General features: G+C 36.7%; 1 protein-coding gene across 12 annotated transcripts in view; it reads left to right on the plus strand.

Annotated features, from left to right (window-relative positions):
• The window catches only part of AFDN (afadin, adherens junction formation factor), a 148271-nt gene that overhangs the window by 26734 nt on the left and 100362 nt on the right, over nucleotides 1-21175 (plus strand). For all 12 annotated transcript variants that reach the window (XM_069487826.1, XM_069487830.1, XM_069487834.1 and 9 more), the window contains exon 2: nucleotides 18250-18445. In XM_069487826.1, the coding sequence (XP_069343927.1) occupies nucleotides 18250-18445 (196 nt within the window). The remainder of the gene's footprint in view (nucleotides 1-18249; nucleotides 18446-21175) is intronic.

Genomic DNA, 21175 nt, shown 5'->3' on the forward strand with positions numbered 1-21175 from the left:
TCTCCCTCTCATTTCTTTCCATTCCTTGAGAATTATTACTGGAAAAATATGGAGAAACTTTGTCCTAAATAACTGATTAGTTCCCAGTAGACGAATGGTTCTGTTACAATCTAAATCCTTGGGGAGTACTTTTATTGTGGGAGTATCACATTGGGGAAGCAAGAGAGCCTCCCTGGGTGGCAAGTTTTCTGAATGCCTTCTTACTTTGAGTTTATTCCTAATTGTCATGGTCACGTTTCTTTGACAACATATTGCATGCCTAGCACTGATTCAGGCATTACAACCAGTCTGTTATTTCATTTGATTCCAAATTCAACAAAAGATGTATTACTATTATCTATGCTTTCTTTGGTTGAATAAGGCCCAGAAAGTTTAAGGAATTAATAGTACAGGCATAGCCAAAGGGTTTTCCTTCTCCCTTTCTGCCTCCCCCAAGAAAACTAACCTGAAAGTTCATGTTAGCAGGTATAGTTCATTTATTTTAGCTGCGTTATAGTATTCTATTGTCCAAATAAATTATGGTCTGTCTTTCCTCCTATCCAGAGATGATTAGGTTGTTTATACTTTTCCACTGTTTCAGATGTGGGTTTATTGAACACCCTTGTTCATGTTTTCCTTCTGTAGTAATGAAAATTTTTTAGGATGGATACATACCTAGAAGTGGAATTTCTAGATTCTAATTTACTGGGTACTACCAAACTTATTTTTGAAATGGTTATGACAATTTATATTCCAAACTTCAGTTTCTAGTGTCCTCAGTATTTTCAGATTTTTGAATAAGCTGAAGTATTTAAAATAATACTTACTTCAATTTATGTTACCCTGATTTCAGTGAGCGAGCATGTTTGCTTATGCTTAGCCTTTACTTCTCTTTACTTGGATTTCTCTTTTTTACAAACTCAGCTATGTTTCGAACAGAATGTTTATTTTGTATTATCCATCATATAGTAGAACAGTTACTGACTGTCTAGTCTGCCGTATTGCTGTGCGGACCTGGGGGTGCTGCATCCTTATGTTTACACGGCAGGGTAAGAGGCAGCGTAGGGCAGTGGTTGGAAGTGTTGCTGCTTGTCTCAAAATTGCCTGAGTATGAATTCTGGCCACTGGTATGAGCTGTATGATCATGGTCAAATTACTTGATCTTTCTTAGGCCTAGTGCCTTCATCTGTAAGACAGGAACAGTAACAGTACCTACCTTAAAGTGTTGTTGTGAAAACTGGAGTAGATAATGCATAAAAAGTGCTTAACACAGGAGCCAAGTTGGAGCTGGCCTGGTGCCAAGTGAGGTGAGTTGGCTGGTGGCTGCCATGCTCAGCTTCTTAAAGAAGAAAAAAGTACTTAACACAGTATTTGGCACAAGGTAGGCATTTCACAGATGTCCTCTTGTGGTTTGTATTTTGTTATTGTCATTATTTGTTTTTTCTTTGTTTTGTTTGTTCTAGCAGAACATGTTTCTTGTTCATTTCAGGATGGAAATTCAGATTTAATACTTATCCTTAAATCATTTGATGTTATTTGTCAGGGAGGGAAGATTTCCAGCACCATGTTTAGGTTTAGAATTGTGTGTGTTTTAGGTTGACTCTGCATTCTAATTTGTTGCTGTTTCTTATTTTGTGTGCAATTATATCTATGAATGGCAATATCTTCTTCAAAAGCATCCTTAAATGAGGTTTCATGAATAATATAGCTTTATGTATAAAAATAGAATCAGTGATTTTGAGGTTTTTGTTTCGTGGAACGTAACCCTTATCATATTCTTGTTTTTGTTGTTGTTGTTGAGACAGAGTTTTGCTCTGTCACCCCAGCTAGAGTGAAGTGGTGTCATTACGGGTCACTGCAGCCTCAAACTCCTGGGCTCAAGTCATCCTCCTGCCTTAGTCTCCCGAGTAGAGTAGCTGGGACTACAGGCGTGTGCCACACCACGCCTGGCTAATTTTTCTATTTTTGGTAGAGACGAGGTCTCACTCTTGCTCAGGCTGGTCAGGCTAGTCTCGAACTTCAGAGCTCAGGTGATCCTCCCGCCTACAGGCGTGAATCACTTCACCTGCTCTTAGCATATTCTGTCTCTCTGTCATTGTGTATTCCATTAATTATCTAAAGAATTTATTTAAGAATGTAATTTTAAAAAATTTGTGTGTACACGTGTTAGTCTGGAATATTAATTTAACCATATGGAAGAGTGTCAAGAATGGGGGGGTTGAGAATATTATTCTAGTGAACAGAGTGTTTCCGTAACATTAAATGAGAGTCTCCTTCATTGACTGGTTCTTTTCACAGTAATTCTCTTTTGCAAGTTATGTTAAGAAAACTCAGTTGAGTAGTGAGCTGTTTTCATCAGTCTGGCTTTGCCCCTCCACAGAGGCTCTGTTCCCTTTGTAAATTACTACTGTTAAAAATCCTCCTACACAACTTGACCTCCTTTCAGAAGTCCCTGTGCTGATTTACACAGCTTGCCTTTTTGTTTTTCTCATGCCTGGTACTGAGTGACATTCCAGTCTTCTGTAGTCATTTGGTGATGCAGAGAGTGAAACCGGAAGGGTCGGCAGCAGGTACTGCTTGGCACAAAGTATGCGGTTCAGGATTGCTTATGCTACTCAGAGAAAGAATGCCAAATACTTTAACCAAAACAATTTTGTTTGTAAAATTGCAACTGCAGGGCAGTAATATTCAAGTTTCACGCTCTACCCTCAAATTATTTTATTTCTCATTTGTTCTTTTCAGCTCTGTTATGATCCCCTTTCATTTATCTGTCTCATGTGAGATATCAAAGGCCTTAGATAGGGAGGACGGAGGAAACTGCCTGCGTTGTAAAATGTGCTTTTGTGTGTTTGCTAACGCAGTACTTTACAGATATTTTTAATTTAGGTAAGTTGCTTGAAGATTTTTTTCTCAGTTGAAATAGGTTGAGTGCTGTGAATTCAATTTTTGGTATACTAGAAAGATACGGATGGAAGAAGCACTTTGTAGGAAGCTTCTTTGAATCAGTTGCCATAGTTTGACTGTTTATTTTACTTGGATGTGAAAGTTACTCTAAATGCAGGTAAATGATAGTCTACCAGTGTTTGTGTATATAATTTGTATAGTACATTATCCTTGTCATTCAAATTTAGAAACTTCTTATTATTTCACAAACTTAAAGAAGAATCGTAGTGCAGATTCAAGATGCAGGTTATAAAAACAAGTTTTCTGATTTTCTCTTCTTGGGTTTTCTTTTGGATATTATAATATTGAGGCTGAGTTTAGGAATGCGCTGGTTTTCTTTGAACAAGAAGACAGTTCATAGTTTTATATATGTTGATTTATGTAGAGTCAGCTAAATCATTGGAAAAGATTTGAACTCTTAGAAAATTGTATTTTAATAATAGAATTATAAACATATATAGTGTCATTTTTTCCTACTAAGCTTAATGTTTTTCATTTTTCACAGACAGACCTTTAATATATATTCCATTATTTTCTGCTTTTGAATTTAGTTTTGCTAGATTGAATTTAGTTTTGCTAGGTTGTGTGTGTGTGTGTGTGTGTGTGTGTATAAATAAATATAAAACTTATGTATGGGTATTTATATATATACTATTCAGACTAGTTCTCATGTAAGTGTAATAAGCACTTGAGAATTTGCCGACAGGAAGTGACATTTATTGAGTACCTTATTTGTGGCAGGTGCCTTTATGTACTGTAAATCACTTAGTAACCACAAAACCTTGTAAAATAGTAGCCCCCACACTTTATAGACAGGAGACTTGAGACAACTCAAGTGTCTTGCCCGGAGCCTCATGGGTATTAAGTGAAAATGAAATTAACTGAGATTGTAACTAATGTCTGGCCATTTCCAAGGCTCTGCTTTGCTTTTTTACTTTTTCCATCACATACCTGCTGCTTGCTCAGTATAAGCAAAAAATGTTTGGCTGCTAATATTAAATGAATAATTCATTATTCATCTGTGGAATCAAAATTCTTGAGATTTTATAGAACATCACTTTGTGAAGATAGATTTATTTATTTTGTATTCAACAGTATTTAGTTTGTAATTATAATTAAATTATTTTTATATTAAACATTTTTAATATGAAAATTTTCAAACAGATGAAACTCATCCCTCAGACTTCAGAATTTTCAAAATTTTCTCCTTCATTATTTTGTGGTTGTTTTTAGCTGAACAATTTTAAAGCAAACCCTCAAAACCAGCATATCAATTCTCTACTTCAATGTGTATCTCAAAAAAATTAATCACAATACAATAATCCCGTCAAAAAATTAACCGTAATTCCTCGTTATTATCTATTATCTGGTCTATATCAGATTTCCCTGTGTCTCTCAAGAATATGCTCTTGCAGTTAATTTATTTGAATCAGGATCCAAACAAGGTCCACACATTGTATTTAGTCCTCTATGTCTCTTTTAATCTACAGCATTCATTTCATGCCATGGACTTTGAGAGCACTGGGGTAATTTCCCTGTAGAACATCTCCGTTCTGGACTTACCTTTGTCTTTTCCAGGGTGGTGGTGGTTTGACTTGTTTCTCTAGATTTAAAGGCTTGAATGGATTCAGGTCCAGCTATTTGACAAAGCTTTATAAATAGTGCCGTGTATTTTATGTTGACTCCTATGAGGAGGACAAACTGAAGTTCCCTCTACTGTCAAGTTCCTTATCAACTTTTTATCTCATGGGGTTATCAGTAAGGATCTTTGCCTAAATCATTTAGGGGCTACAAAATGGAGATTTTTCTAATTCTATCATTTCTTTTACATTTATTGCCTGGAATTCTTCATGTAGAAATAAATTTTCTTCACCATCCAAACTATAGAAAAGCAGAATAAATTCTGAATTCTTTTACTTTAATTGTTTATTTTTAGAGTAAAGAGTTGGTGCTCTAGTTACCTCCAGTGCTGACAGTGACTTTGATTTTGATTTTTGGCTTTCTCAGTTTTCTTTGGTATCGTTACAAACTTGCAGATTTTCACGTGTTCTGTGTTTCAGTCGGTTTCAGTCATTCATTATTCTTGCTGGGGTTCAGGTCCTCCCACGTTTGGCCAGCTGTATCTTTCAGTTGGCTGGAGAATTCTTTTGACATGAGCCAGTTAGTCTTTGAGAACTTTTCTTGTTTTCTGGTATAACAAGATGTCCCAAACTCATCTTGTACGTTTTCTAACCTAGACTTGAATTAAGCTATTTCTCCAAGTAGCTCTGATTTCTTTTAGTGGAGAATGGTATTTAAGTGACCACAGTCTAGGTGCTAGAAATGCTTATTTTTACAGGTTGCCTTTTGCTTCAAGGCCTTTTCAGTAGAAAGAACTAGGAAATATTTATTTTTTTGTGGGGGAAAATATCCATGTTTTTACTGGTGTGTCCAATTCAGATTGGCTTTTTAAGGGTTTTCACTTAATTTTTTGATTTTGTATCTCTTTTCTCTTACATTGAAAATCTTGTCACTACATTAACCCAATTACTTGTTGGCTTTATTCTATCATGTAGTTATACAAAATAATATCAATATTATTAATAATAGGACTTCTGGATGAGGATTAATGTTTTTTTGCAGATATTTGTCCTTGGAATAGTCTACTGGGAATGTGAAGTCAAAAATTAGTTTTTAAAATCACTTGGAAAAAAATCTTTTTCTGTGCTGTAATGTGACCAACTTGATACATTGTTAGGCTCATTCATCTCAGTTTGTTTTATATTTTCTGCAATTGCATTTTGTTAAAATTTAATTTTTATTTAAAATAATTTATATGGTTCCAAAGCTGAAACTACATACTAAAATGCATTTGAAAAGCTTTGCTTCAATTTCTTTTTGTGTATGTGTATATATATATATATATATATATATGTATATATATATATATATATATATATATTTCAGAATATCACGGGGGTACAAATGTTTTGGTTACATGGATTGCTTTTGTACTGCTTGAGTCAAAGTTATAAGTGTGCTCATCACTCAGATAGTGTGCATTGTACCCGTTAGGTGTGATTTCACCCATTCCTCCTCTCCCCCCCCCACCTTTGCTTCCATTGTGATTACGTTTTGGTTTATCCACTCAAGGAAAGTTTCTTTTTGAAGATATAATCAAGTACATGTTCTGTGTTTGTGTTTCTGCCCTATCATATAAAAGATGCTACGACATATACTGTTGTACTTGCTTTTTTCACCTAACTATATCTTGTGCACTGTACCATATCACACAGTATAAAGAGCTTCCTCATTCCTTTTAATGGCATCATTTTATTCCATTATGTGAATGCACCAGAATTTGTTTAACTAGTCCCCCACTGCTGGATCATTTCCAAACTTTTGCTTTTATAAACAATGCCACAGGGAACAGCCTTTTGCATTAGACATTTCACATTTTTGCTAGTGTATTTTTGGGACAGATCCACAAAGGTAGGATTCCTGTGTCAAAATATGTGTGCATGTATAGTGTTGCCAAATATTGCCAAATTCTGCTCTTTGTGTGTATACTCTCCACCTCCCCTCCAAAAAAGTATGTTGTCAAACCTGGATCTTTGCCAATTTAGTTGTTGGAAAATAGCATCTTACTATTATCTTATTTTGAAGTTTTTTATCATGAGTGAAGGTGTTCATCCTTTTGTATATTTAAGGACATATTTACTGCTTTGTAAACTGCCTGAGGTTTTATTTATTTATTTATTTATTTATTTTTGAGACAGAGTGTCGCTTTGTCGCCCTGGCTAGAGTGAGTGCCGTGGCGTCAGCCTAGCTCACAGCAACCTCAAACTCCTGGGCTTAAGTGATCCTACTGCCTCAGCCTCCCGAGTAGCTGGGACTACAGGCATGCGCCACCATGCCCGGCTAATTTTTTCTATATATATTTTAGTTGGCCAGATAATTTCTTTCTATTTTTTTAGTAGAGACGGGGTCTCGCTCTTGCTCAGGCTGGTCTCGAACTCCCGACCTCGAGCAATCCACTCGCCTCGGCCTCCCAGAGTGCTAGGATTACAGGCGTGAGCCATCACGCCCGGCCTGCCTGAGGTTTTGTTCGTTTGTTTTTGCCTATTATTCTATTGAGTTTTGGGGCTTTTTCTTCACAAATTTAGGAACTCTTTATTAGAGAGATTATATTTCTTTCTGTGATACAAGTTGGAGATATTTTTTCCCGGTATGTTACCTGTATTAGTATTTTATATGTTGTGTGCTTTTTTGGTATGACATAAAAGCTGTATGTAGTCAAATTTATTAATATTTCTTTAATTGCTTTTGGATTTTGAGTCATGGTTAGGAACTTTTTCCTATTTCTAAGTTATAACGGGATTTATTCATTTATTCTTGTGCTTGTGTGGTTCCTTTTTTGCATCTTTTAACCATTTGGAATTTATATCGGTGTACAGTATGATGTATGGATCCACTTTCATCTTTGCTGTCTATCTGGTTGTCCCAACATCACTCAGGATTACAGGTGTGAGCCACTGCACCCAGCAGAACAGGTGACTTTTTTAAGTAGAGATTTTATAATTTTTAGAAGCCTTCCATGTTTATAATTTTTTTCTTGGATTACTCTGGAGTTTTTGCTGGTTTATTTTCCCCATAGGAAATTTTTTGTACTGTCATGAAAATGAATATAGTTGTGATACATTGTTTCTCATGTCCTTAATCTATAGAACTTCAGTGATCTAGTTAATTGGACAAATGAACTACTTGTTGGGAATGGGTCTTGTTATCTTCTCAATGTTGGGAAATGTTTTCTTTCTTAAAATATTTCTCAAAATAACAAATGAAAAGAAGAATTTGATCTTACAGAGCTAGGTAATAAGTCTGGCCAGCATTACTTAGTGAAAGCAATGTGAATTCCTAGGATCCACTCTGCACTGGTGACCAAAAGTTAAATCTCTGTGAATTGAACTTATTCTTGCAGTTTAATTGAGTTCCATCTTTCTTATTTAAAATGTGGGTTTCCACCTTAGATAGCATTCATTGACTTTGGAGCACCAGAACAACCTGTTCATATTTTCTTCTAGACAGTAAGAAGATAGAGTGTAGTTTTACAACTATAGTTGATTTTTCTCAGAGCTGGAATAGTGTCAGGAATTTCAGACTCATTCCATCACTTAGCTACACCAAATAGTGACCTTAATATTTAGACAAAGGCTAGTACCATTTTATTTAAATACTCATCTGAGAATTTCTCAAGATTGCAGTGGATAGTACAAAACTTTTAGGGTCAATTTTGGCTTTAAGCATTTTGTGAGCTTTTACAAGCCCATTCCATTGTACTCACATGTGATGTTTCCTTACTTTTCTTAGAAACAATAAATCATAGTACATTGTTCCCCCCTTGTCTGTGGTTTCACTTTCCGCCATTACAGTTACCCATGGTCAACCGCAGTCTGAAAATATTAAATGGAATATCCCAGAAATAAATAATTTATAAGTTTTTAAATTGTGTGACGTTCTGAGTAGCATGATGAAATCTTAGGCTGCCCCGCTATGTCCCACCTGGGGCATGAATCATCCCTTTGTCCCCAGTCCCTGCTCATTAATCACTTAGTAGCCAGCTCAATTATCAGATCAACTACTGTGGTATCACAGTGCTTGTGTTCAGGTCATCCTTGTTTTACTTAATGGCCCCAAAATGCAAGAGTAGTGATACTGACATATTGTTATAATTATTCTATTTTATAATATTATTGGTTATTGTTGTTAATCTCTTACTGTGCCTAATTTATGAATTAAACTTTATTATAGGAATATGTATACAGGAAAAAACATGGTGTATGTTTATAGGGTTTGGTACTATCTGTGGTTTCAGGCATCCACCGGGGTCTTGGAACATATGCTCTGCAGATAAAGGAGGACTGCTATACACACTGTGGTTGGAAGGCTTTGGAACTAGAACAGTTAGGTGTAGTTCTTTCCTTATTCATGTGCATATACTCTTAGGTACTCTTAAATTAGTAATTATCCAAGTCTTGACCTCCCTCTAATTTAGTACAGTTTTCGGCTAGAAATGGGATAATTCACTGTTTCTTTTGTAGAAAGGACTACAGGTCACTAGATGGTCATATATTTGAACAAAGTAACAAACACTGATTAAGTATGTACTCTTTGCTGTGCTGTGCTAGATCCTTTTGTGCATACTGTCTTATTTAATTCTCACTGTGACGTGGAGAAGTTGGTATTATCTCCATTTTTGCAGAAGAGATAACTGAGGCTGAATACCAAACAAGGCTAAAATAGAAAAACATTTAGCTTATTTGCCAAAAAGGAGTCGTTTTAATATCTTATATATCACGTAATCAAGTACTAGTTTAACCAGTCATATATTTATTAGTCCTATTTTATGTTTGAGGGAAACTGAGTGTATACATAGAGTTATATGTAAGCTTTTGTATTAATATATATTTTATAAAGTTATGTATATTTTTGTTTCATATATGATGGCATATATTTATACTTAGATGTCCTAATGTCTGTTTTTTAGAGTGTGACTTTGTAGGAAGATGTTTATTACATAGTAAAAGTTTTAAAAGCAGAGTATAACCTGGTTATTTACACTTTGTAAAAAGCTGGACTTAAGACTATTCATAGAAATGTTTGCTATGATTATGGTAAGACCAAAGAGGAAACTCTGAATTGGAACCAGCATGGCTTACTAAATACAGTGATATCATTTCCTGTGTGTATGAGAGAGATATTGATTAATTGAGAGATAGATAGGATGGGGGTCAGGGGATATTGAACGAAGAGGAGGTTACCAGTTTTGTGGATAAAGGAAGTGCATTAGTCATAATGTATCTGGACTTTATCAAGGAATTCAACAGTGTCTTTCCTCATATTCTTGTGTTTAAGGACTGGATCTAAAACAATTAGATGAATAGAAACCAGTTGATTGGTCGTAGTCAAAGGCGGGTTTTTTAACAAACCAGATTAGCACCAAGCTAAAGCAATGTTATTTGTTAAATTAATATGAAAATGGCTCAAGACTTTTAATTTTATTGGAACCTCTTGTGAATTAACAATATTAGGTGGTCACCAAAAAGCTAGTGTAATCTTAAATTGTATTAATTATAGGTATAGTATGTAGAGTTAGAGTACTTACTTCTGATTAGACCATACCTGGAGTTCTGTGATCAATTCTGAGAATTGTTTTAGGGTAAGAGGTTAGAATATGAGTGTGTTCAGAAGAGAAGTGAATAAAATAGTAGATTTGAAGTTATTTCAGAGGAAGAACAGTTGTAGGAAACAGAATTGGAATGTTATTCTGAAGAAGTACTAGACTTGTTCTGAATCCATGGTTCTCAACTGGGACAGTTTTACCCCCCAGGGGCTATATGCCACTGTCTGGATGCTGTTTAGAGCCAGGGAAGCTCTAAGTATCCCGTAACACAGAGGACTGTCCCCACAACAAAGAATTCCAACCCAAAATGTCAGTCACGATGAGGTTGAGAAACCCCTTTCTCAATCTAAACCAGTTTAACTGTGACCCATAGTAAGAAAAAAATCTCGTTTTACCTTGCAGCCCAGGGCACACACAGGAATAACTGAAATTGAAATTTCCCGGGACAGTACTTGCCCCGTTTCCTTACCACAGAGTGCATTGTACCGAGTAGAAGTCTTCTGTTTTTTGCCCTATTACATTTCATTAATAAATGGAAAACATGGTCATTGGTAAGCCATGGTTTGAATGTAGGTATAAATGATAATAGTGGATAAAATTAAGGCCAATTGGTAAAGCCATGAGGTGGATTTTACTTTTATTTAAAGGCAGACTTTCTATAATAGGTAATGAGCTGTGTGAAGAAAGAATACATTGCTTGGCTAGATAGTGAGTTCACCATCACTGGAGTTGTTTCAGGGCATTTTTAACTTGAGGTGTATGAATAGAATTCATGGGGCCTTTGAACTTGGATGAGAAAAGAATTACATCTTTATTTTCAATAAATAAATTTTTATTAACATCTAACTAAAATGTAGCATTTTCTTAAGAGTTTATACTAATGTCTACTTCAAAATTAGAGTTGTATGAACCTACTCTAGATCTTCTTTAATATGTTAATAAAGAGGCATTTATTTATCACAGGTTAAAAATATTTTAATAACTGTGTTTTAATGTAGTCCTTTGTATTTTATTTTATGCACTGAAAATTTTTTATTTTGAGCACAGATTCACAGGCTTCACCAAACTTCCAAAGGATGCATGGTAAAATTAGTTATAACTCTGGACTAGATGGGTGGCTTTAGGGTTGCCTCTGTATATCTGTACCTGTGTGCAAATGTAGTATTTAAAGATTACAATTGAGGTATAAACATAATCTTTAATCACAAATATGATAATTGCCCTTTTGTCTTGTGGGTTTAATATGTTAATTGATCATCCTTCAAATCCCCAGTATATGTATGTGTGGATAGGTATTAAAAAATAGTGAAAATTTGTTAAGAGTACTGTGTGGGGAAAACCTTCACTTTTGACCCCTTTCCCTCAGAATGCTGACTAAGGAGGTGGGTGGATTCCTCTCCAGTGAAGTCTAGCAGCAAAGCACTGATTTAACTTGCTTTGAAAGTTGACGGGGTTATGGCTCACAAATGTTTAGCTGCTGTGAGCAGACAATTGTTAAGTAGATAATGTTGGCAGTTATAACCAAGGCAGTTTTAAAAATGCGTTGGTTTGTTGGTTTTCACAGCAGGCTGTGTTTCCTGGAAGAGAGTTCTATTTTATTTATAATGTTTAGGTATTTGGGTACTGGATGGATTCTTAGTTTTCATAAAAAGGGAGATCTGCACAAACATGCGTGCTTTCTCTCTGTTTCATAAGTATTTTAATCCAGAAAATTTTTGTTTTTCACTTGAAAGATGACCTTTTCCCACTTTCAGTGAACTTGGTCTTTCTCAGATTTGGTGATCGAACATCAAGGTGTTAGAAGTACAGTGGTTGGTTCTCATTGCACATGTATTCATTGCTTTGTGTTAGAGCGTATGCCTTTATTTTCAGACAAAAAAAGATTTAATGGAGTCATTTTATTATAAAGACCAAATACATATGTGCAGGTATAGAGCAAATTCTTTTCCTGGGTGTGGGTTGCATTTGCTAAGTTGCTCTCAGTTGGTCACGGATCAGTTTACATTCCACAGGATTTGCATATCTACAGTGTTGGTGCCCTGTGGAGGTAATCCCATTTTACAGATGAGGAAATGGAGAGTAAAGATAAAGCAATTTCTATAAGTTGAATTCTTACAGAAAACTCTTGTAAAGTTGAGGAGGTCAGGAAATTATAAGGTAATGTAATTAGTGCTCATAGAAAACATAGGGTTTGTGTCCCGACCCACAGGAGTGGGGAGTGTGAGGGTAGGGCTAGGAAAAACATCCCTTGGGAATGAGTACAGTGGGCCAAGTACTCGTTAGCCTGGTGATAGCCTGGTGATGAAAGCTTAGGGCATTCCTTTTTTTTCTTTTAAAACGTTTCAGGTCTTTTGGGTGTTTTATCTGTCTTGTGAAAGTTTTAAGATTTCAAAAACCCATATTCAAGTATTTCTTCCATCCTCTACCTAAAACTGTTAACATTTAATGTTATACTGTTTTTGTTTTTTTTTTTTCCATGTCCTGGGCTATGATAGTTCTTTATTACTGTTTTTAACAGAAGCGGATTTAAGAGAAGCGGATCAAATGATTGATAGTTTTGTGTATTAGCAACTTGTGTGTAAAAGTGCATGTTGAAGGCATGGCTGTATTTTTTTTTTTTTTTTTTAACTTTTGCACTTTTTTTTTTTTTTTTTGAAACAGAGTCTCACTCTGGTGCCCGGGCTAGAGTGCCATGGCGTCAGCCTAGCTCACAGCAACCTCAAACTCATGGGCTCAAGCAATCCGTCTGCCTCAGCCTCCCAAGTAGCTGGGACTACAGGCATGTGCCACCACGTCCGGCTAATTTTTCTATATATATTTTAGCTGTCCATATAATTTCTTTCTATTTTTAGTAGAGACGAGGTCTCGCTCTTGCAGAGGCTGGTCTCGAACTCCTGAGCTCAAACAATCCGCCCGCCTCGGCCTCCCAAAGTGCTAGGATTACAGGTATGAGCCACTGCGCCTGGCCTAACTTTTGCACATATTTCCGAGGCACCAGCATTAGAAATAAGTTTGTGGTGTGTGTAATAAAATGGTCAGTCTGTCATCTGCTTTTTTGACACGGGGAATTGGAGTGGTGATGATCTGCTTGAAGTTAGCATTGTTTTGCTGCAGGGTAAGACATGGGTTTCAGATAAGTGCTGACCATAGAAGAAAAGTCAGTTGTGCATGGCTGACCTCTTTAAGTGTTAGAATGAATGGTTCTGATTAGCTTTATCAAAAGGAGGTGTGGGGTTGCCCTGCTGAATTTCTACTGGCTGGGAAAGAAGGCCAATTGTCAATTATTTAATGAGATATTGATAAGATATTAAAAGAAAATCTGCATCTTTAATTCTTTGTTTCTTGCATTGGCTCTTTAGTAATTTTACAACATAGCCTTCTTTTTTATTTTTTGGCCCATTGTATTCTTTCTGATATGTATTAAAAGAATTTTGCTTTGGAGTTGTCATTAAACTGAGTCTAACCAGGCTTTTCTTTTCTGTTGCAATAACCATTGGTGATAATATTTTTCAGGGAAAAGTTTATATCAAAGTAAATATATATCAGAGTAACTTGTTTTCCTGTCGGGAGAAATAACCAATAAAGAAAGGAGACAAGTTATTGTTATATTGTCTGTTCCTTCCCTTTGAGTTAAGTTACTGTGATGAGCATTGTAGGCTGACTGTACTGATAAAGTGGTTATAGGCAGTTATTGTCTTACCTCTTCCAAACAAACTTTTTTCTGAAAATATGCTGCTAACAAATAGGCACTTGATTTGGGTATTGGAGAACCTACAACAGTGCTTTTTATTTTAGTAGTCTTTGCTCTTGGGCAATTTGTATAATTAGCACTAAGGTGGGAGGGAGGGGTGCTTTATGTTTTAGAGAAAACTTTGTCTTTGTAAAATTTTAACTGGGTTGACTGCTGCAACATTATTAGAATACTAACTCTGCCCTTGAGATTTTATGGCTGTTTATCATGAATTGATTGATTTATTTATTTTGAGACAGAGTCTCACTCTGTCGCCCAGGCTAGAGTGCCCTGGCGTCAGCCTAGCTCACAGCAACCTCAAACTCCTGGGGTGAGGCAATCTTCCTGCCTTGGCCTCCCAGAGCGCTAGGATTACAGGCGTGAGCCACCACGCCTGGCCTATTACGAATTTAAAGTTTTGTTTTTCAGGGTTCTTATCAATTGAGAACAACCAACCACAGCTGGAAGAATTGGATCTTGTCATTGGACATTAGGATTCAAATTTGTTTTTATTGTTATGTGCAAAGCATTGCATTGGATCGAGAGGGAGGACCTAGAATAATGAATAAAAGAGGTTTCCTTGTCTCAGAAAAGCTATTCTAGTGGGAGAGATTGTAAAGGAAGAAAACTTCTAATGCTTGAGCACTTACTTGTGTGCCAGGTAGCATGCTAGTTGCTTTCTATATTTTGCCTAATGCTTAGAACAAGCTTATTTTGTTAGAAGTGAAGAAGTTCAAGTTCACATAGACCCTACATAACTCACTTAAGGATACACCTGTCACGTTAAATGTGACTCTGTTTATGTCCTGCTGCAGCCCCCCAGGTTTTCCACGGCACTGTGTGGTGCACATACGTGGTGCACATGCGTGTAGATATGGTCGGGGACCTTGATCATGCAGCGTTATGGGGCGTGAGTTGCCTTGGAGCCCAGTGTGAGCAGGAAGGATACCTGCATTCGAATAGTCTGTCTAGGCAAGTCACTAACCTGTGAGCTTAAGACTTCTTTCTCTCATTCATTCATTCATTCATTCAGTTTCTCCTCTAGGACCTGTTGTAAGGTCAGAGAAAAATAATTAGTATCAAACTCACTTTAGCTGACAAAGTGCCTGTTGCGGGAGAGAGCACAGTGATGTGGGCCCGGTTGTGGCCATGGACTGCACCTTTTTGGACCTCCTGTGCCTGTCCGTTTCCCTTTCCTCCCCCGACCCCCTTTTTCTTTTTTGTTTACTGGTGATGATAATAGTACCTAACTCTTAGTTTGCAGAGTTAAGTGTGTAACTCTTAGTGCCTGGTCCATCATATATGTTAATTATAATAATTGTTATTGCTCGTTAGTTTGGTCACTGCACACCCGATTTTCAGGTTCAGAAACTTGGTTTTATCAGTCTTTCTTAGGCTTGATAAGATTCTGTGTACTTACTCACACCAGCCAAACTTATCATTGGCTAAATAATTGAGCAGAATGTTGATCTATTAATTTATTAAGGAGATATTCTGGTAACAGGTACACTCAAGTATTTCTGTGTGTCAAACCAAATTACTTATTAACACCTTTGTAATGCAAGTGACATTGAATCAAAGGTACTTTTTAATAGGCTACTTTATTTAGGCTTGGTAGAACCTGTAGAATTGTATCTTTAAAAACATCAACAGGAATACTGTTGTTTTCCTGTAGACAGGAATGCTACTGCTTGGTGAAGACACCTGTACCTCCTTACTCCTTTGGGTTTCTTGTCTTCCTTTTCCCTTTCCCTTTTCTGTAATGTAAATAGCTGGGCCACTTTAGTAATGGAGATTTTGTGTTTGCAATTTCATTTTTTCACTATAAAAGGTAGTAATTTATATGTAAGGAATTTTCATGAAGATGATTAAGTAGACTTTCTTTATCAATTCATTCTGGATTCTTTCCTTTGTGTTTTTGCTGATGTTACTGGGCATTCCCTCCCACGTTTGCCAGCCACAGATGTCGCTTCTGTTTGTCTTTAGTTCTTTAACATCTGGTAGTTTGAAATTGTTTGTTGACAATTATCAGGGAAACTGGTGCTTTCATGTTTCTTGGGATCCTTCGATACACCTAGCCTTTTTTATTGTTGTCACAAATAATATAAATCTACTTTGTTAGCAAAATGAGTACCATGGAGATTAATTTGCTTTTTTGTTTTAACTTCTGTAAAGGTGAGTTTTTGGAGGAGCCAGGGGTGGTTTTACATATTAATATTTGAGACTTTTAGTTATAAAGATGGTTCCAAGGTGGTAGTGGTGAAAGTATCAGAATCTTGGGATAAAAATATGGCTCCCATGATAAAAATGTAAATTAATACAACTAAATTTACGTAGTAATTTTTGTTTTCTGAGGTTGTTTTATGAACCCTTGGAAGAGGTAGCGGACAGGGAAGAGCGGAGCCTGAAGTGGAGGATTGGCGAATGATTCCAGAGGGGCGCATCTCACGGTCGCAGGGAGAAGGGGGTGAAGGAGAACTGGGAAACAGTGCGACGAAGGTGTTGAGCACAGCGCTTGGCATGGAGTGCGTGAGCACTGGCTGTTACCGATAGCCGCGAATTCTCATTTACAGACAAGAGTTTATGAGCATCTTTCACTTGCATTTTTAGTTCTAAAGGTTTTAGAGTCGTTAGCCCAACATTTAAAAAGGATTGCCTGAATTTGTTTGCCACTTGACCCAGAGCAGATTAAGAGGCCTTTGATATAATTTCTGAGAGACCCAAGCAGGACTTCTTCTAAGACAGCTCCCATGTTGCTGACTCCTAAAGCTCTCTCAGGTCTCACCCGTAGCCATGGCCCTCCTTTACTCCAGAATCTATGGTTCAGTGTTGTTTTCAAACATGCTTACTCCTTTATTTTGTGTGTTTCCCTGCCACAGCAGGGAGTGGGAAGGGCTTACTGCCTTGTAGGGCGATATGGGCAAGCACAGTAAAGCTTCAGGGCTAGAACTGTGCCTGATTGTCTCATTTTCTGTTTTAATTCATACAGTTGTTAACCGCATTCTAATACATGTTGAATATCCTAACCTGAAAATCTGAAATATGAAATGCTTCAACATCTAAACCTTCTTGAGTGCTGATATGATGCCCAAAAGAAATGTTCATGGAAACTTTTTGGATTTCAGATTTTCAGGTTGGGTATGCTGAAGTATGTAATGCACATATTCCAATATCCGAAAATATTTGAAATCTGAAACACTTCTGGTCCTAAGCATTTTGGATAAGGGATACTCAACCTGTATCCCATTTCCCCTATTTTTCCTCAAGTAAATACTTATTAGTTCGTGATTATTCGAAAAGAAAAGGCTGGTGGTTGGGGAAAAGTAAAGAGAGGCTCACATGTGAGTGACTTTGAGCACCACAGTCATGATTGCACTTCTGAGAGATGAAAGCCATTGCAAAGTGTGAGGCCAAGGACTGGTCTGTTCTCGTTGGGTTTTAACAGGATTTTGCTGGATTCTGGATGTATTTTGATGAGTTAGCGGCGCAGGGTGAGAGAAAGAAGAATCGAGGATGGTACCACTTGAACAACCAAATCTTAAATCCTGCTTGAGGCAGTGAAAGTGACCTAGGAGTTAAAATATTCTTTGGAATTTTGTTGGGAATTGTGCTTTTTCTGTTTCGGAGGGAATAATGGGAAAGGGCATCCACAGCTGTAGGCTTTGGCCTACCTTACGGCAGGGACTGTGTGTGGAGGGGTTACCTGTGGTTGGAATTCAAGTGTGCTTCTCTCTACAAGTAAGGTTTTGAGGCAAATCAAAATTTCATTCATTGATTTGGGGTGAGTAGTTCATATTGAAAATTAATTACAATTATATTCTGCAAAAATTAAGTGTTTTCATTTATTCATATTTGTGGTAGGACTGAGGGCTAACATTTCGTCCTCACTTTTAACAGACTCTGTTCTTTTAGGCTTTAGAATCTCAGAGCTGGATGGGATCTCAGGGCAGTATAGGCATGGACTGTGGAGTCCAGTGCATCTGGGTTTTCATTCTGGATCTGCTGCATACCACCTTGAGTAAGGTACTCAAACTCAGTTTGGATGGCCAGATCTTGAAATAGGGTTTAATAATAGTATCTGTTTAACTGCACTGTTGTAAAGACATAATCAGATAATGCACGTCATGGTATGCCTGCCTAGTGTTTGCTGAGGACTCGGTAGATGTCAGCTGTTGGTAACTTGAGCTACTTTACAACCATTATTTCTTTCATATGTGAGACAAGTAAGGTAAAGAGAAATTGTAAGTAACTTGTCTAGTGTCACAGACGAAACTTGACGACTAAAAACCTGTATCTTAGTTTGTGCCTCAGATGTTTGTGATAAAGAAACATTTTTTAAAAAGTGATGAATAGCCTTTTCCATTTACTATTGTTAGAAAAAGTAAATCTCTTCAGAATGTTTTTTCCAAAAATGTATCATTTTGTTTTCTTTCAGGATTTGGAATTCCATGGAGTGATGAGATTTTATTTTCAAGATAAAGCTGCTGGAAACTTTGCAACAAAATGTATTCGAGTCTCTAGTACTGCCACTACCCAGGATGTAATTGAAACTCTGGCAGAGAAATTCCGGCCTGACATGCGAATGCTGTCCTCCCCCAAGTATTCCCTCTACGAAGTGCACGTCAGCGGAGGTCAGTGTATACGGGCAGGGTCCGGTGGAGGTGTGACTGCTGTGTGGCTAGCCAGCCTGCTCAGGCATGTTCATCATGTCCTCACTGCTTTGCGTCTCATCTCCCTCTTTCTAGGTTTGGAGGGGCTGGGGGAATAGTCAGCAGGCTGGTAAAACTTTTATGTCTAGGAAGTGTTCTTATAAGTCACTGACACATACATTTGCTAGAAGTTAGAATGAATATATTAATTTTACGTATGCTTATTTCTCCAAAGATAAGTAGCATGACATTTCATAATTAAAAGTATCTAACATTGGGGTGTCATATACATGGATGGTGTAGTATGTTCCCTACTTTTTGAGAATGTTTTTATGTAACTCTTGTGTATAAGTTTTACTGTTACGATTATAATATAATTAATTGTAACCCAGTTTCATATTATGCAGGTATGAATCATCAATCTTGGTACTTAATATATTTTTGCATTCTGAAACAGTACACTGTCATTATTCTTTGGGAATAATTAGGGCATCTTGAGGAAACCTTATGTATTGAATAATTTTTCCTTGTATTAACATTAGAAATTTCAGAAGATATCTTATGTAGCTTTATCAAATGGCAGCTTAAGTTGGACTCATTAGAAATGTAGAAATTTATAAAATTTTTTTATGGGTGCTTTGGAAATGTTTAATAACCTGTAAAAAAATGCAAATTCCAATTAGTGCAGCAAATAAAGGATTACATAAAACAGAAATCCAATCTGAATGCCCCTTAAGTTCTGTCCACAAACCTTTTTGAACATTATTTTTATTTATTTCAGAAGTACAGATTTCTTTGTATATTTGAAATTTGACTAAAATGTTTGTTATGTGTGGGATTTTCAGGTGTGACTAAACATTTTTTCCCTTGGGTAGTATGTAAGGCATGCCAGTTTTTTTCCCCTACTTTTTTAAGGTTATAAGGGTATCACCTTCATAAATAATACCAAGACTAAATTAGACAGTCGAGGGTGTTCTCCATTTTGGATGATTTTTCTGAGACTGAGTATTTCCTTTGCTGTAGAGTCTTTGTCAGTAGATTATAAAGAAGAAATCACTGCCACGTCCGCCCCTTTTTTGTCGGTGCTGTTTGGCTGGTTAAATGCTATCAAGGGAAGTCTTTGGGATGTGATGTAAGATTGTAATTTGTGAGCCAAAAATCAGATGAGTTTTATTTTTTTTAAAGAACTTTTTTCCCTTTAAGTTTTCCTTATTGAATTTGTTTTTAATTAAAAGGAAAAATATATTATTTGTAAGGGGTGAAAACAAAACAAACATGTTTAAAGAAAAAGGAAATGGTATCTTCTCCACCCATTCACATGCTCTTCCACACTGTTTTTCTTAGAGCTGCGTTTTGTTTCACCTGTGCCTTGCGTATGAGGAAAACCCTAGCAGTTCTCCATCTTTTTTGGGTCACGGAACGCTTAGTGTCTTGGTAATTTTTTAATGGGACCACTAGGCCAAAGGAAATATATACCAGTTTTTTGTTAAGTAGTTAGACAGGTTAGTAAGTATTTAACAACTAATAATCTGGTAGATACTTGAGAAAATAGTACACATAAAATGAAAGGAAAACTAAAATTTTCATTTTATTCCTAATCACAACTACTTCCTCATGGGACAGGTGTGCCTCTTGGGCCTTGCCGGGCTCCTCAGACCCAGGGAGCCCTCATTTTCTCCTCCATACTGACTTTCGGACAGTGCTCGCTGTTGATGACAGCACTGTGGAAAGCCCTGCTTTGTGCGGATGTGACACAGAGGAGTGCTGCACAGTCTACTGTGGACTAGGAGCCTCCTGGACCAGGAGTTCTCTCGGGGTCTGGCAGATGCACCTTGTTTCCCTTGAAAATTTAAGCACATCTCAGCGCCCGCGATCTCCTCAGCGTGTTTGCACACTGCAGCCCTGGTGGGCTATAGCCTGGGCCCCCGCCCTGCTTCAGCCGCCGGGGAAACTCTGCTTTTATGATTTTTATATAGTGGGATTCTTTATATGAATTGGATTCCTTATATTCAGTTGGAAATACACAAAAAAGATTATGCTACTTTAAAAAAATGTGTGAAACCACCTAAGGCAGAAGGTATCTTAAATGTATAAAGGTACAGCAGGACCCAGAGTACACCGACTGTTTACATTCAGTGGTTAGTCACATGCTTTTAGAATATGTCACCCTTCTTGTTTTACTTTTATAATTTAGACATAATGTTAGTTCTCTAAAAGTTACTCTATGAAATATTTAGATCCAGTGTAAAATTTGCAACAAAAACAGGTTGGTAATTTTAGTTTGTGGCGAGTTCACACTTACTGTTCTAGCTCTAATTTGTTACTCTTGATTTTCATTTCTCATTTTCAGCTGATAAAATAATTATTTAAGATTTGTTGTTCCTATATTCTGATAGTTAGCATTAGTTTATATATAATGTTTACTAAAAGCCTTTTTATGTCTATTTATCTTTTAAGTTCTTCCTGCTGACTCTTAAACAATAATTCTTTTCACCAGCCTCATTGTAGCATATCCTGCATACAATTACCTGAACAGTCTTTGTCAACATTGTTAGCAGCGGTAATATCAGTCTCATCCTCATCATCATCATTGTGCTGTCATTTTTTGTTTGGGGGTAAAACTATTACTCACTTAAAATTTAAATTTTTGGCATAGCACTCAAAATGCTTTATCAAAGTAGACAGTTGTCTTCCTCTGCGTGAGGCTATACT

Source organism: Eulemur rufifrons, chromosome 15 (genome assembly GCF_041146395.1).
Source record: "Eulemur rufifrons isolate Redbay chromosome 15, OSU_ERuf_1, whole genome shotgun sequence".
Classification (NCBI taxonomy): domain Eukaryota; kingdom Metazoa; phylum Chordata; class Mammalia; order Primates; family Lemuridae; genus Eulemur; species Eulemur rufifrons.